Source organism: Girardinichthys multiradiatus, chromosome 14 (assembly GCF_021462225.1).
Source record: "Girardinichthys multiradiatus isolate DD_20200921_A chromosome 14, DD_fGirMul_XY1, whole genome shotgun sequence".
In the NCBI taxonomy this organism is placed as follows: domain Eukaryota; kingdom Metazoa; phylum Chordata; class Actinopteri; order Cyprinodontiformes; family Goodeidae; genus Girardinichthys; species Girardinichthys multiradiatus.
Window position 1 is genome coordinate 33,940,806 of NC_061807.1, and position 12,801 is coordinate 33,953,606.

Here is a 12,801-nt window from a genome sequence, read left to right on the forward strand (position 1 = left end):
TGGATTAGAAGTTTATAATGACATTGTAGGTGGCGACTTAGCTCTCGGGTGGTGGGAGAGCGAATCGATTCTTTTGCAGAACCACCTAAGAACAGGCTAAAGCAGGGGTTCCCAAAGTGGGGGTCAAGAAACACTCAGTGGGGGGTCGCGAGATGATTTTTAGAATCATTGTGATGTGACCACTGAGGTGTATGGAGGGTCAAAAATTAAATTAATAAATGTACCATGAAATGTTCCATTAAATAATATATGATGAAATTAAATCAAAAATATAAATTCATTAAAAAAAAATACAAATAAACATAGAGTGTAAAAATTATTTGTATTTTTAGGGGGTCGCCAGTCTCTGGCATTGTTATTTTGAGGGTCACAGGCTGAACAGTTTGGGAACCCCTGGGCTAAAACACTAGTCCTGGTTAAGAACTGGAACTTCTTTAGTGGAAAAGCCCGAAAGGAGTCTTATCTCAGAAGAGCTGTTTTTGTGATACTGTCACAGAAGACACAAATTGTAGAAGTTATTTGAGGAGTCAATATGTCAATTTCTTCAACTGATATGTCATTAAAAACCAACACTAAGAACAAATTCTCAGTCAGTAAAAAAAAATTAAAAGTAGGTCTCTGTTAAGGTCTGATGGGTCATTTTTTGAGTTCTTTAAGTTCAGTCTACTTTAATTTCAGCTTAAATTTGGGTAGACACAGACCTTGGAAGGTGTAGTGTAAATGGTGCTAAACTAGAAAGAAACTGACCAAAAATGTCTCATTTGTCTCCTTAAGGCCAGCTTTGTAATTCTGTCAGTTTCCACAAGGTTTAAGAGGTGAAAAAGAAACAAAAGATAAGTCAATTTCTTGTAAAAACTCAGTTTTGAAGTACTGCCAACAATATTTAAGTTTAAAAAGTCCCTGTTTGGGTTATTCTGCCTTGCAGAAGGGGGAATAAAAATAATGAAGGAGAACAAATTAAGCATTTCCATCAGGCAGTTTCTCAGGGGAGCAGAGGGGAACTCTGGTTCACACAGCAAAGAAAACATCCACTCAACTGGGATTGAGACTGGACCACAAAAAACACACACACTCACTCACTCAAAAGAAGATTTTAAAACAATATGGAGCAGATGGAAACAAACACAAGGCTCCCTCCAATGTGAAGAATGTTATTTTGACCCACTTAGGGGAGGAGACAGAGAAAGAGGAGACTGTCTGTTAGACTTGGAGGCAATGAGAGGCAACTTTATGTCTTTCACTACACCTCAGAGAGCCGATTGTTATGAAGGAAATACCCACCAAATCCCTGGGAAAAGCTAAAAAAAGGACTCCATCAAAATACTCCTTCAGCAGGTTTTCATTAATCGCTCCTTTTCTCGTTTCATTACAGAAAGAAAAGAAATCTGGGACTGTAGCAAAGATCCTTATCAACAGCTAAAAGCAGTACTGGTGTGTGTGGGTATGTGTGTGTGTGTGTGTGTGTGTGTGTGTGTGTGTGTGTGTGTGTGTGCGCAGGAAAGTAGAAGTAAAAAAAGGACATGCCTGCATGGAGCTAAGATGTAACCTGAGCCCTCTATATCTAAATTGATTGGCTCGGTTTGCTTTGTCACATTTTAAACATAATTTTTCATTAAACGCACAAATATGTTTATATTTCTATTCTTATTAGAACAATGTATAGACTTCCATTAACTTAATATCTTAATTTGTGCCTAACCATGACCCTTACCCTGCCCTTAATAATTACCTGCACATTCCAAACCCAAAGCTTAACTGTAACCACTGACTCTAAATATGTGTCCGCTGCATTAGACCGGCCTATTGGTCTTCAAATGAGAAGCAATTGTGCCAGACAACATAAACAAGTACACACACACACAACTGTGAAACTTGGTATAACCACCAAGCCTGTTTAATGGCTGTAACACCATCCTCTTGCCTTTGCCACAGCCTGTGTGGCTTTATCTTCGCGCCTTTGTATGACTGCAGATGCGCGCCGGTGTGCGGACTCCCATGCAGGTGCGTTATTTTGTGTGGCCTGGCAGGAGAGCCACAATGCGCAGATGACAGACATGCTGACCTGAGGGTTAAAGTGCTTTGTTGTTGCCCTGCTCGTCTCCTCTTACCACAACAGATACTGTAACATGTCAGGGGCTCATCGTGACTGCATTTATCTAGAGCAGCGACGTAAAGCCCCTTTAGGATGAGTGGGGGGTCAGGTGTCAGTTTTAAGTCTCCAGGACATTTGTTCGTCGAATCACAGAAAAAACAAGAAACGTATGCAGTTTACAAAGGCAAAACCGTTTAAGAATTTGTGACAATACCACCACAAAATTCGGTGTATTTTATTTGGATTTTACATGACAGAGCAACACATTGATTGATGCACAGTTGTTAAGTGAAAAAAAAGTTCTAAATGATTTGAACAATTTACTTACAAATAAAATCTGAAAAGTGTGGCCTGCTTTTTAATTAAGCCCCCCTTTTCTATGATGCCCCCAAATAAAATCCAGTCTAACTCATTGCCCTCAGAAGTCATCTAATAAGTGAACCAGTTTAATATTAGTCTCAGCATAGATCCAGATGTTCTGTGAAGGCCTCAGAGGTTTGTTAGAGAACATCAGTGAACAAACAGCATCCCTGAAGACCGAGGAACACAGCAGACAGGTCAGAGAGAAAGTTGTGGAGAAGTTTCAAGCAGAGTTTGGTTATAAAATGACATCACATGCTCTGAACAGCAACGCTCAAAACCAACAATAAAATAACAAAGATCTGGCCATGCTGGAAATGACATGCAGGGAGCATTAATTAGACAAGCAGCCCATGGTAGCTCTGGAGGAGCCGCAGAGATCCACAGCCCAGCTGGATCTCTGTGGATAGGACAATTATTACCACAAATCTGGTCTTCATGGAGGAGTGGCTAGAATATAGTCATTAAGGGAAGAAAGTCATAAGAAGTCAAATTAAAGTTTATAAGTCATGTAGGAGGAGACAGCAAGAATGTGGAAAAGGTGCTCTGGTCAGGAAAGGCTAGAATGGAACTTTTTAGGCGGGATACTTCCCATGTGAATGAAACTAACACCTAACATGCTGTTGAAATGTTCATCCTCAGCAAGGAAGGGAATCTGGTCAGAGTTGATGGGAAGATGGACACAACTAGATATAGAACAATCCTGGAAGAAAACCTTTTGGAGGCTGTAAAAGACCTGATACCGGGTGTTGAGATTCACCTTCCACCGGGACAAGCATCCAGAGTTACAATGGCATGGTTTAGAACAAAACTTGTTTTTCTGTTGAGAGACCTAGTCAAAGCCTAATCTACTGTAAATCTCATTTATAATCTGTGGCTAAGATGGTAGAGACATACCGCAAATGACTTGCAGCTCGATTTGCATCTAAAGTATTGAATCAGAGGGGCTAAACATAAATCCATGCAACACCTTTCAGATTTAAATTTCTAAATACAATAAAAAACAAAAACTTCAGAATAGTGCATTACTTTGTGTTTGTCTGCCACACAAAATCCCAATAAAATTAATAGAAGTTTGTGGTTGTAACATAACAAAATATGAAACAGTAACTCGGAGATGAAGAGTGAGCTTTTTAAGTTAGACTCAAAACCGGGGGAGAATTGCAGCTTTAACTTTATTTACGATCATATAAATACATGACCACGATGTAAGCAGAAAACATGAAAAGACCAGGGAGTGAAAAACATCTTTCTTTCTGCTTGACATGTCACATGTATCTTGATTAAATACTGATTTATGCCTTACTGCACATCTATGTGTTTCCTAAGTGATAAAATCACATGACAGGCCTTTCATGTGATTTCAAGTTGTGTACTGCAAGATAATATGAAAACCACTATTAAACTTTGTTTCACATGTAAATAAAAGGTTTACGTAGTATAAACCCAAGGCCCCTATTAGCATTTGTCTGTAGCTTTGAGTCATACCACAGACACACATTTGATTGTGTAACCTGAATCTTTCAGGCCACCTTTAAATGAAAGCAATAAAATTGTGTTTTGTGTTGCAACAGAAAGCTAAAACAGAACATCACAGAGGGTCAGGGTTCTTACATAGTCTGGAAAAGTCCTGAAAAATATCATCCATCCTTCCATCAATCCATCCATCCATCCATCCATCCATCCATCCATCTTTTACTTACTGTCTGCTGGTTTTGCAGGTTCTAAATGTAAAATCTGACCAGAAATATCTGACATGAATTCATTGTAAATTCCTTTATTTCTATTTTTAAAACAAAAAAAAAAAGGACAGAGAACTCTGGGAGTTTGAGTTTGAAAAACCATGGTACCCTGTGAGTGTTAGTTCACCGCATGCTTTAACAGATGCCATTTTGTTTGAGCATTCACACGCATTGCGGGGAACTAGTGAGATCCACTGCAATCCCATTTAAGGATGCTCTTCCAGGTTAGCGTTTCAGTGGGTCAAGGCTGAGGGATCTGTGCAGCAACAGGCAAGTGGTTTCAATCCTCTATAACAGTGTATTTTGTTAGCTGCTTCTGCCAGAATAAAAAGCAACCGCTGGCTACCAAGCTGAATTAAAGTATTAACCCTATTAAACCTAGCAAGGTGTTACAGTTTTATATAACACCAAATTAAAGCTAAAATTTGAGGAAAAAAGCAATTTATCTTGATTTTGATTTTTCCCATTCTAGACATCATGACAGATTGACTGTACATCGTTTGGTCAGGGTGAAAGGTATGCAAACACAAGCTTGCAGGCCTCATGGTGATGAAGCAGAGATCACTTCCGCTTCAGAAACGTGGAGGAAAGCGACATTAAGGTCAGTCTGAGCTAAAAACTGTTTTCACAATAGTATCAGAGCAATAAAGAAGAAAAACTGTGATACTGAAGGTGTGTGAATAGAACATTTTGGGTTTTGTGACCACAGAATAAATATTTTGAGATTGCATTAGTTTAGCTTGGCACAGAAATGACCAAAAGGGTCCAGTTGTTTCATTGGACACATTTTACGGCATTATTGTCGCATGCTCCTAAAACGTCCCTGTTCAGAAAACAGGGACTACAGAAGGTCTCCTTGTCCAAGACTCCTGATGGATATCAGCTGCTGTCTTAAGTAACAAGGACACAACTGCTTGATCTAAATCCAAACAAAACAAAGAAAGAGAAGTAGGTAGAGATAACTAGTTCTCAGACAATCCGATCTTTGTGAAGCCAAAGAGGCTGAAGTCTCTTTCCCATGAGAGCGGAGGCTTAATATTGTCTATTAGGAAAACAGGAAGCATAGTGTTTGTCGCCCTTTTTTTTGGTGATCTCCCATCAAGTCCTGGTTCACTGCTTTTTATTTTCTTTATGCACCGATCCAGGTCCAACAGTTGAATCTTACTCGTCTTTATAGTTTGGCCTCCAAGAGATCGGCTCATATGTCTCTTTGAACCCCTCTCACATCAGTCAGCTGGTTTTCATTAGGGCCCAGTGATGCAGTGGTGGACAAAAGAGGACATACTCTGCTTGTGCTTTGGGTTTTCTTAAACGAACACTGAACGTAGAGGGAGAACATCACAGTGAAACAAACTCACTGATTAAACAAAAACCAACCTTGTTACAAAACAAACTAGAGAGCTGTCCTTTTGTAGAAATTCCTGTCTGCAGATAATACTATGACAGTAAAACAGAAACAGGAATGTGCCTCGAATCTCTTGAACGCTCTCCTCATTTCGTCGGTGTATCAACCAAGAAAGGGAGGGGAGACAAAAACAAAACAGTGAGAAAAGACTTCTCTCTCTTTGTCGATCAATTCCACTGAATCCAATTGTTTGTGATTTTTTTTCCTTGTCAGCACCCAGCTGGGACATCTGACATGAAGTCAAACTCGTTCTGTCCCAGCCAGAGCTCCGGCAGTTCGTTGGCTCGGTCCAAACCCAGCTCAACTACCAGAGACATGAGAACCTCCTCGTCCACGGGATCAAAGTCAATAATTCCACCTGCTGCGGAGCCTTGGCCTGCCATGCCGATCCCCATACCCATGCTCCCGGTGCCAAGGCCTCCAGAGGGCCCCAGGAGAGGGTTGGCTGTGGCTAGCGGTGAGCCACTGAAACTCTTCTGAGCTCCGCAGGGTGCCAAATGGCCCGTGGAGACCCCTGAAGCGAGGTTTTGGTAGTGAGAGTTGAGCTTCTGCAGCTGCATGCTGGCTATGAGGTGTGGACCTGTCTGCAGACAGAAGGGCTGTGGTTTGGAGAGCGGCGCTGATGACAGTGAGACCCCCGGCGACGAGGTGGGACCTGCCGAAGGGGAGAAGGGCACAGCAGAGGGCTTGGAGGAAGAGTAATGGAGAAGGGAGGTGAGAGGAGAAGATGATGAGGAGAGGTCTTTCATTGCAGCGTAGGTGTTGCCAGGCCACAGGATTGAGGTCATCACCAGGAAAGCCCAGAGCCTGCATGAGGAAGAAGAAGGATGGGGAAATGTCATCAAACAGGAGCATGAGGAAGAGATAAGCTGGTTAGCTGAACTATCCAGCTGATGGCAGGGGACATCACTGAAGACAGACATTGTTACTGATAAGACATCTGTGTAAAAGATCATTTTTCTGTCTAGACTAGCAGATACAAAATCTGAACCTTCAGCTGAACAGCAACAATGGAAACTTTATTCTCATTCCACTACTTTCAGCTCAGTTGTGTTTGTTAACCCCTTAAGCCATAGGGTCTAAATGCACACTCATACTTTCATAAGGCATTTCTCAGCTTGTACAATGCCTAAACTGCGTCCTCCAGGATGATGTGGATGTGAAAATTTGAGAGTAAATTATTCTGGGCCTGAGTAAATGAGGTTTAAATGCAAAAAACTAAATTCTGCCTAACAAAAACCAGATGTTTACCAGATGCTCTTACTCTTGCTGTAAAGAAGAAAATAAACACAAAAAATTGTAATTACAGCATTTGAGTGACATCTGTAGCCAGTCTGGTGTCAACACAACAAGCAATTGAAAAGTTATACATGTTTAGACTTTTTTGCATGGTGTTTGAGCTGTGGTCAGTGGATATAAGTAGAAGTAGACACTTTCGTAGAGGAGTCTCAGCTAAAGATCTGGACATATGACAAGTGTGTGTCAGTCTCAGAGTTAGTCAGCCACGAGCTAAAGAGGCCAAGTCCCCTTGTAAGGGGACCCTAGAGCTTAAGAGGTTAAAGGACGTTTGAAGTTTGAAGATCAATATTTCTGAATAATGCAAAATCCTTTGAACCTTTTGGTATCCATGCTATTTACCCTTAGTAAATTACCCCTTCAGCCAACTGGACAGGGCTTAGTCTTCACATATAACATTTCACAAGGTTATAGTATGCATAGAGAGAGATCTGTGACCATTCTTCTGCACAATCGTTATAGATCATCCAGAATCCTATCAATTTTCTGTAGGGTTTGGGCCTGATGACTGAGACAACCTCAGAAGAAGGTGGATTTTGGGTCTGGTGAGCCATTCCTGCATTGTTTTGGTCATATGCTTTGGATCATTACCCTGCTGAAAGACCCAATGGTGGCATATTTCTGGTTTTCTAGCAGAGGCAACAAGATTTTTATGTAAAATATCCTGAATTTCAGAGAATTCATGATACAATACACTCTAACAAGATTCCCAGGACATTTGGGGGAAAAAAAAGCCCACAGCATCATAGGTCCTCTATCGCAATTAACTGTGGACATCAGGTACTTTTTTTGTGTTCATCCTTTTTATCATACCTTTCCAACATGGAGGGTTTGTCCCTGAAAAGATCGAAGTCTCATCGTACCAACGAACACAGTTTCAGATACAACCACAGCAGCATTTAACAAACTCCATATGCTGAGGTTTATGATAGTAGGACTGAAATGGTGCCAAATGTACCAAGATGTCACTTTTTGGTACAGTTCACCAACAGTGAGCTTTTGGATTTTTTTTATCCAGCCTAGTGGCCAGTGGGTGAAAGAAATTGGTCTCTGAATTGAATTCGCTTTAAGACCTTTTTATGCAGCTTTACCAGAGGGGGCCCATAAATGCGCAAAATATCTAAAAAAACAAAAAACGTAGTTTAATTGCAGGGTTTTGATAAAACAAAAAGCCCTGTTGAATGTTAACAGCAGGTTCACACGTGTTCTTTGGTCCTGGTAGATCACAAGAGTCACATCTGTGTGAGAAACATGCAGCAAGGCGATACTGGTGCGGGGACGGCCGCATTACTCAGAATTTGAGAATTACTGTGTGTGTGTGTGGGGGGGGTTCTGCTTTTTCTCCTGACCTATTGAACAGCAAATTAACCATGAAAAGGTCCGTAGGCACCAGTGACTTGAGGGAGTATTTATGGGGCTGCGTACATATGCTGTGTATGTATGTGTGTGTGTGTGTGTGTGTGTGTGTGTGTGTGTGTGTGTGTGTCTTAATGGAGCTCCCAACACAACAGAGCCTTTGAGGATCTCAAGCAGAGCCTGGGTCACATGGGAGGGTAAATATGGGCCCTGAGAAAGGACCATATGTCTGACTGTGTCTCAAAATGTGTGTGTAAAAACTAAATTATGTTATTAAAGTGTGTGTGTGTGTGTGTGTGTGTGTGTGTGTGTGTGTGTGTGTGATAATGCAACACAATCCTTGAGGCTCATATTTTAGTCCCTGAGCTGGTTTATATTACACTTAGTTCAAAAAGCCTTAATGTACACACATACAGCATCATGTGGCTATCCTTTGAGTCATACAATCACATAATAATGTTTCCTGACAGACACACACACAAACACACACACACACAGCCTCTCCTTTGGCTCTTATTTAGAGAGGGCATAATTGCTACAGGCAGGCATGCAGCTGCAGTCGAATGATAGCGTTAACATACAAACAAAGATCCCAAACAGCTGTCAGTGGCAGGTTTGTGTGTCTGTTCATTATTCATTGGCCGATTACTGTCAGAGGCCAGGCTGCACATGGTGTCTCTGCCCAAGAGCCTTCGACCACATGAGTGCAGGAGATGCAAACATAAACAGCCCACTGAGCCCCCACTGGTGCAGTTTTTATTAGACGTTTCAGACAGGGATTTAAAGTTGCAGCCATACATGCATGCACATATTTAACTAGCTTCTTGTGGGATCTGTTGGAAACAGAACAATTATGTTGTAGTACATGTGCACAAACCTGAAATACAAGAGGCTTTGTTTCTAATTGGATCTCCTGCAATACCTTTTAAGCACTTGGAGTTTTGAATGACTGATCTAGGTCCTAAACGTAATGCAAAGAAACGGCTCAGAAAAGGTAGCAGTTTGCAGTCTGCCAAACGTGCATCACCTGTGGTCAGCTTACATTACGAAAATCTTTGTTTGGTGGTAGATGTTCAATGCCACCCCACATTTCCCTGCATCTCTGCAACAGTAAACAAACTAAGTTTCAAGCTTAAATGGACAAACTTTTAGCTTCAATTTTTTTGGTGTTGATCCAGTCCCTTTGTTGGTAGTAAAGTAAAATGACATATATAACCATGTTGTTTTAAATGTAGAATTATATGAGGACTCTTACCACTTATATTTTCATCCTTTTTCCCCTTTTATCTACAAACAACCAGAGGCACTCTTTAAGAGAAAGAAAAAATCTCTGCAATCTGCAGCTTAGCCAGTAGATGTCACAATCTCCCTCAGCCAGAGACTTTAACTTTAAAATCAAGACTTATCCAATAACGATTGTAACAGATGCAGTGCAAAATTTAATAAGAGTTTCCTGTATGCAACATCTAAGTAACTGAGCTTTTGCATCTGTCATGTTAAATGCAAGAAAAAAATAGAACAACAACTTTCAATAAACTAGTAAAAAAAAAAACAACAACAAATAAATCTTCATACGGACCGCATACTTAGACGAATCGAGACTTAGTTCTTTAAACTGCCAACAGGAAGCAGCAATGTGCAAATAACAAAAACCCCACACAGGGTCTCTTTCTTATCTTCTAAAAATGTAACAGTCTGGTAGGCAAGTGAGCCGTTAGCTGTTCAATAAGGATAGGCAGGGATTTAAAAAAGACAGAATACGTTTTTGGGTTTGTTTGTTTTTTTCACCAGGATAAAGAGCTATTCTGCAAACTAAAGGCTTGATGTCACTCACATTTTGAACCTTGCATGATCCTGTGCCAACCTGCACCCAAATGTTTGTGTGTGAATGGAGGACAAAGCGGGAAGTTCAGCCCAGCAGCATTAGGAAGGAAACAGCTGTATGGGGTGCCATTGTTTTTTCCTGCTCACAGCTGACCCAACTTCTTCCAACAACATTTGTGTGGCTGAAAACTTTGTTTCGCTTGGTAAATTATTTTATTTGCACTCTGGGCTGCTATCTTGGCTGCAAACAGTTCTGCATCTGTCTTAATTATCTGCTGGGATAATTGAGACAGACTCTCCCAGCAGGGATATAACTTTATATGGTGAACATTAACTACTGGCATAAAACTTTAAATCTCAATAAAATTGCAATAATTAGACTATAACAGAATGGCACTCACCATCAACAGCTCCAGATTGTTTTGGACCTTGACCAAGTTTGACTGCTTGACCTTAAGTCTGCTAATAATATTATTTCCCATTAGAATATCCACAAATTTGACTTTTACAATGAGAATATGCAACAACATCCTCTTGGCGTTTTGTGAAGTTATTGTCAAAGATGTCATATTGTATTAAATTTGTAGAAGAGTGGTAGGATTGTTAATGATGGACCCTGGCAAATGTTCAGATCAGATCTCAGTCCACCAACTGACATAACCTTACTGCAGCACTGAGACAGCTTTGTGTCTACAACAGTCCTTTTACAGAGGAGGAGTATGTTTGCCAAAGAATAAGTAAGAAAGTTCAGGCGACTGCTGCTCCATCCATCCTGCTAAGCTTTCAAAAAGGTAAATTTTGTTTATTTCTCTCAGTGGAGTGTCTCTCTGAGGTTCCTCTCTAAAAACAGCCCTTCTGACTTATATATATTTTTTTATCTCCCCAGATAAAGGCAGCTCTCCTTCGCCGTCACAATACCTCATTTTCAGTGTCTTGCAGGTTTTGGAACATGTGCCTACAGACTCAAAAACTGGGCGCACTGATACGACTGTTAGCCTCAGTAAACACAATTTTGCGTTAGAACACAGTCGTTGTCTGGCTAAGAAAACAAGCGTCACGCAAAATAACTGCTTGACGAACGGTATGAACATTTTCAGTTTAAGTTGTTTTCAATTGTTAAATTTGGCAAAACCTTTGATCAGCTCTTAGGATTTCTCATAATTTCTACTAACTCTGTGATGTGACCACAGGTAAAGGAAATGTTATGGATAAGACCTAAACATAAAATAACTTTGAAAATCAGAACTATTTTTATAAGGAAACATGTCTTCTTTGCTGACTTTTCCTAAGCTAACAAAGACTAAAAATTAACAAACAATTTAGCGCAATTTTTAGCAGAGGTTTTGTGGCCTTAAACTGAATTAACTAGCTAATAAAGCTGGTGGACAATTATTAATATCAAGATCACTACAATAACTGGAAAAAGTCTCAATAAGATGTGGATGTAATTTAAAAATGATAAATTATAAAACAGTTCTGGTTAGCTAGCTGTGCTGGAGCTTTCCATGTAAAATATAAATGTATCCAGAACGTTTGTGAAATGCTACTAACTGAGTTCTTATCAGATTTATTGGTGCTGCAAATATGAAGAGCAATATTGCAGTTTGCTAACTCACAAAGTGTTGTTTGAGTACAGATACTCAAACCGCCCACAGCAACAACAACAGTGGTTTCATTTACACAGTTCCAGACTGGCGAGCTAATTAAACCATCAGTGTGTCTGTCCCGTTCACACACACACCATATGCCACCCAGGACTGCTCACCGATGGCTCTAATTGCCTCCATATTGAGGATGGTTAATAAGAGACAAGTTTAGAACAGGAACAACAGTCTAATTTTCACCTGTAAAAGTTTTCTTTATGGTTTCTGTTACAGGCAACAAGCACCTTCTAACTATAAATATTTCTCGTGTGTCATATTCTCATTAATTCAGCTCCCCAAACTGAATGATAAGCTACTAATAAAATAAAGAAAAACCCTAAGATTTATTTTACTACAATAAGAAATAAGAAAGTAAGATAACATTATGACGTAAAATTTATGAAATCCAAGACAGAAAAATGTTTCCTCTGTACATTACAAATACACACTTATCTACTTTTATAATGTGGAAAAACATCTGAGATGGACCAACCTGCGAGGAGTTTAAAAAGCCCAGTCCAGAGAGAGAGTGAGTAAGTCTGCTGTGGATGTGAAAGTGTGAATTATTGGAGAGGTTGAGCTCCGTCAGAGAGAAGTGTGTTCACAGAGTGACTGCTGGACGCTCTGTCAGATCCTCACAGAGCTGGTTGCTGAATAAAAAGCAGTTTATGTCCCTCTCCTCCTCACTGAAAAACCCAATGTGTGTGTGTGTGTGTGTGTGTGTGTGTGTGTGTGTGTGTGTGTGAGAGAGAGTGTGTGTGAGTGAGAGTGAGAGTGAGAGAAAGAGAGAGAGAGCCCAAGCAGTGTGGCATCCACAAAGACAGGAGTGGAGTTTCACTGGATCAGAAGTTTAATCAGCACAGACAATAAGAAAAGCAGAACAAAAATGTTGTTCAAAACTAAAATTAAAAATACAAGTCAAACTGGAAATAAATCAAAATGTTTCAGAACTACTGACTAAAACTCTAATATATTTCGACTAAAGGATAACTACTGACAGTGTTATGTTAAATTATATTAAAATGAAGTTAAACCTCAAACACGATGAGCTACCTTCTGAACGAATACATGTTATGTGATAAT

At 40.1% G+C, this 12,801-nt stretch overlaps 1 protein-coding gene across 1 annotated transcript; it reads right to left on the bottom strand.

Annotated features, from left to right (window-relative positions):
- Positions 1–3,608: 3,608 nt before the first annotated feature.
- cited1 (Cbp/p300-interacting transactivator, with Glu/Asp-rich carboxy-terminal domain, 1) lies at positions 3,609–12,436 on the bottom strand. The gene is made up of 2 exons (XM_047386045.1): positions 12,212–12,436; positions 3,609–6,406 (listed from the first exon to the last, which is right to left on the bottom strand). The coding sequence occupies exon 2, from the start codon at positions 6,385–6,387 to the stop codon at positions 5,809–5,811; it is 579 nt and encodes a 192-aa protein (XP_047242001.1). The 5' UTR covers positions 6,388–6,406; positions 12,212–12,436; the 3' UTR covers positions 3,609–5,808.
- Between the last annotated feature and the right edge of the window lie 365 nt (positions 12,437–12,801).

Excerpts from the sequence above, each read along its gene's own strand:
- cited1 (XM_047386045.1), bottom strand. The coding sequence starts at position 6,387 with ATGACCTCAATCCTGTGGCCTGGCAACACCTACGCTGCAATGAAAGAC.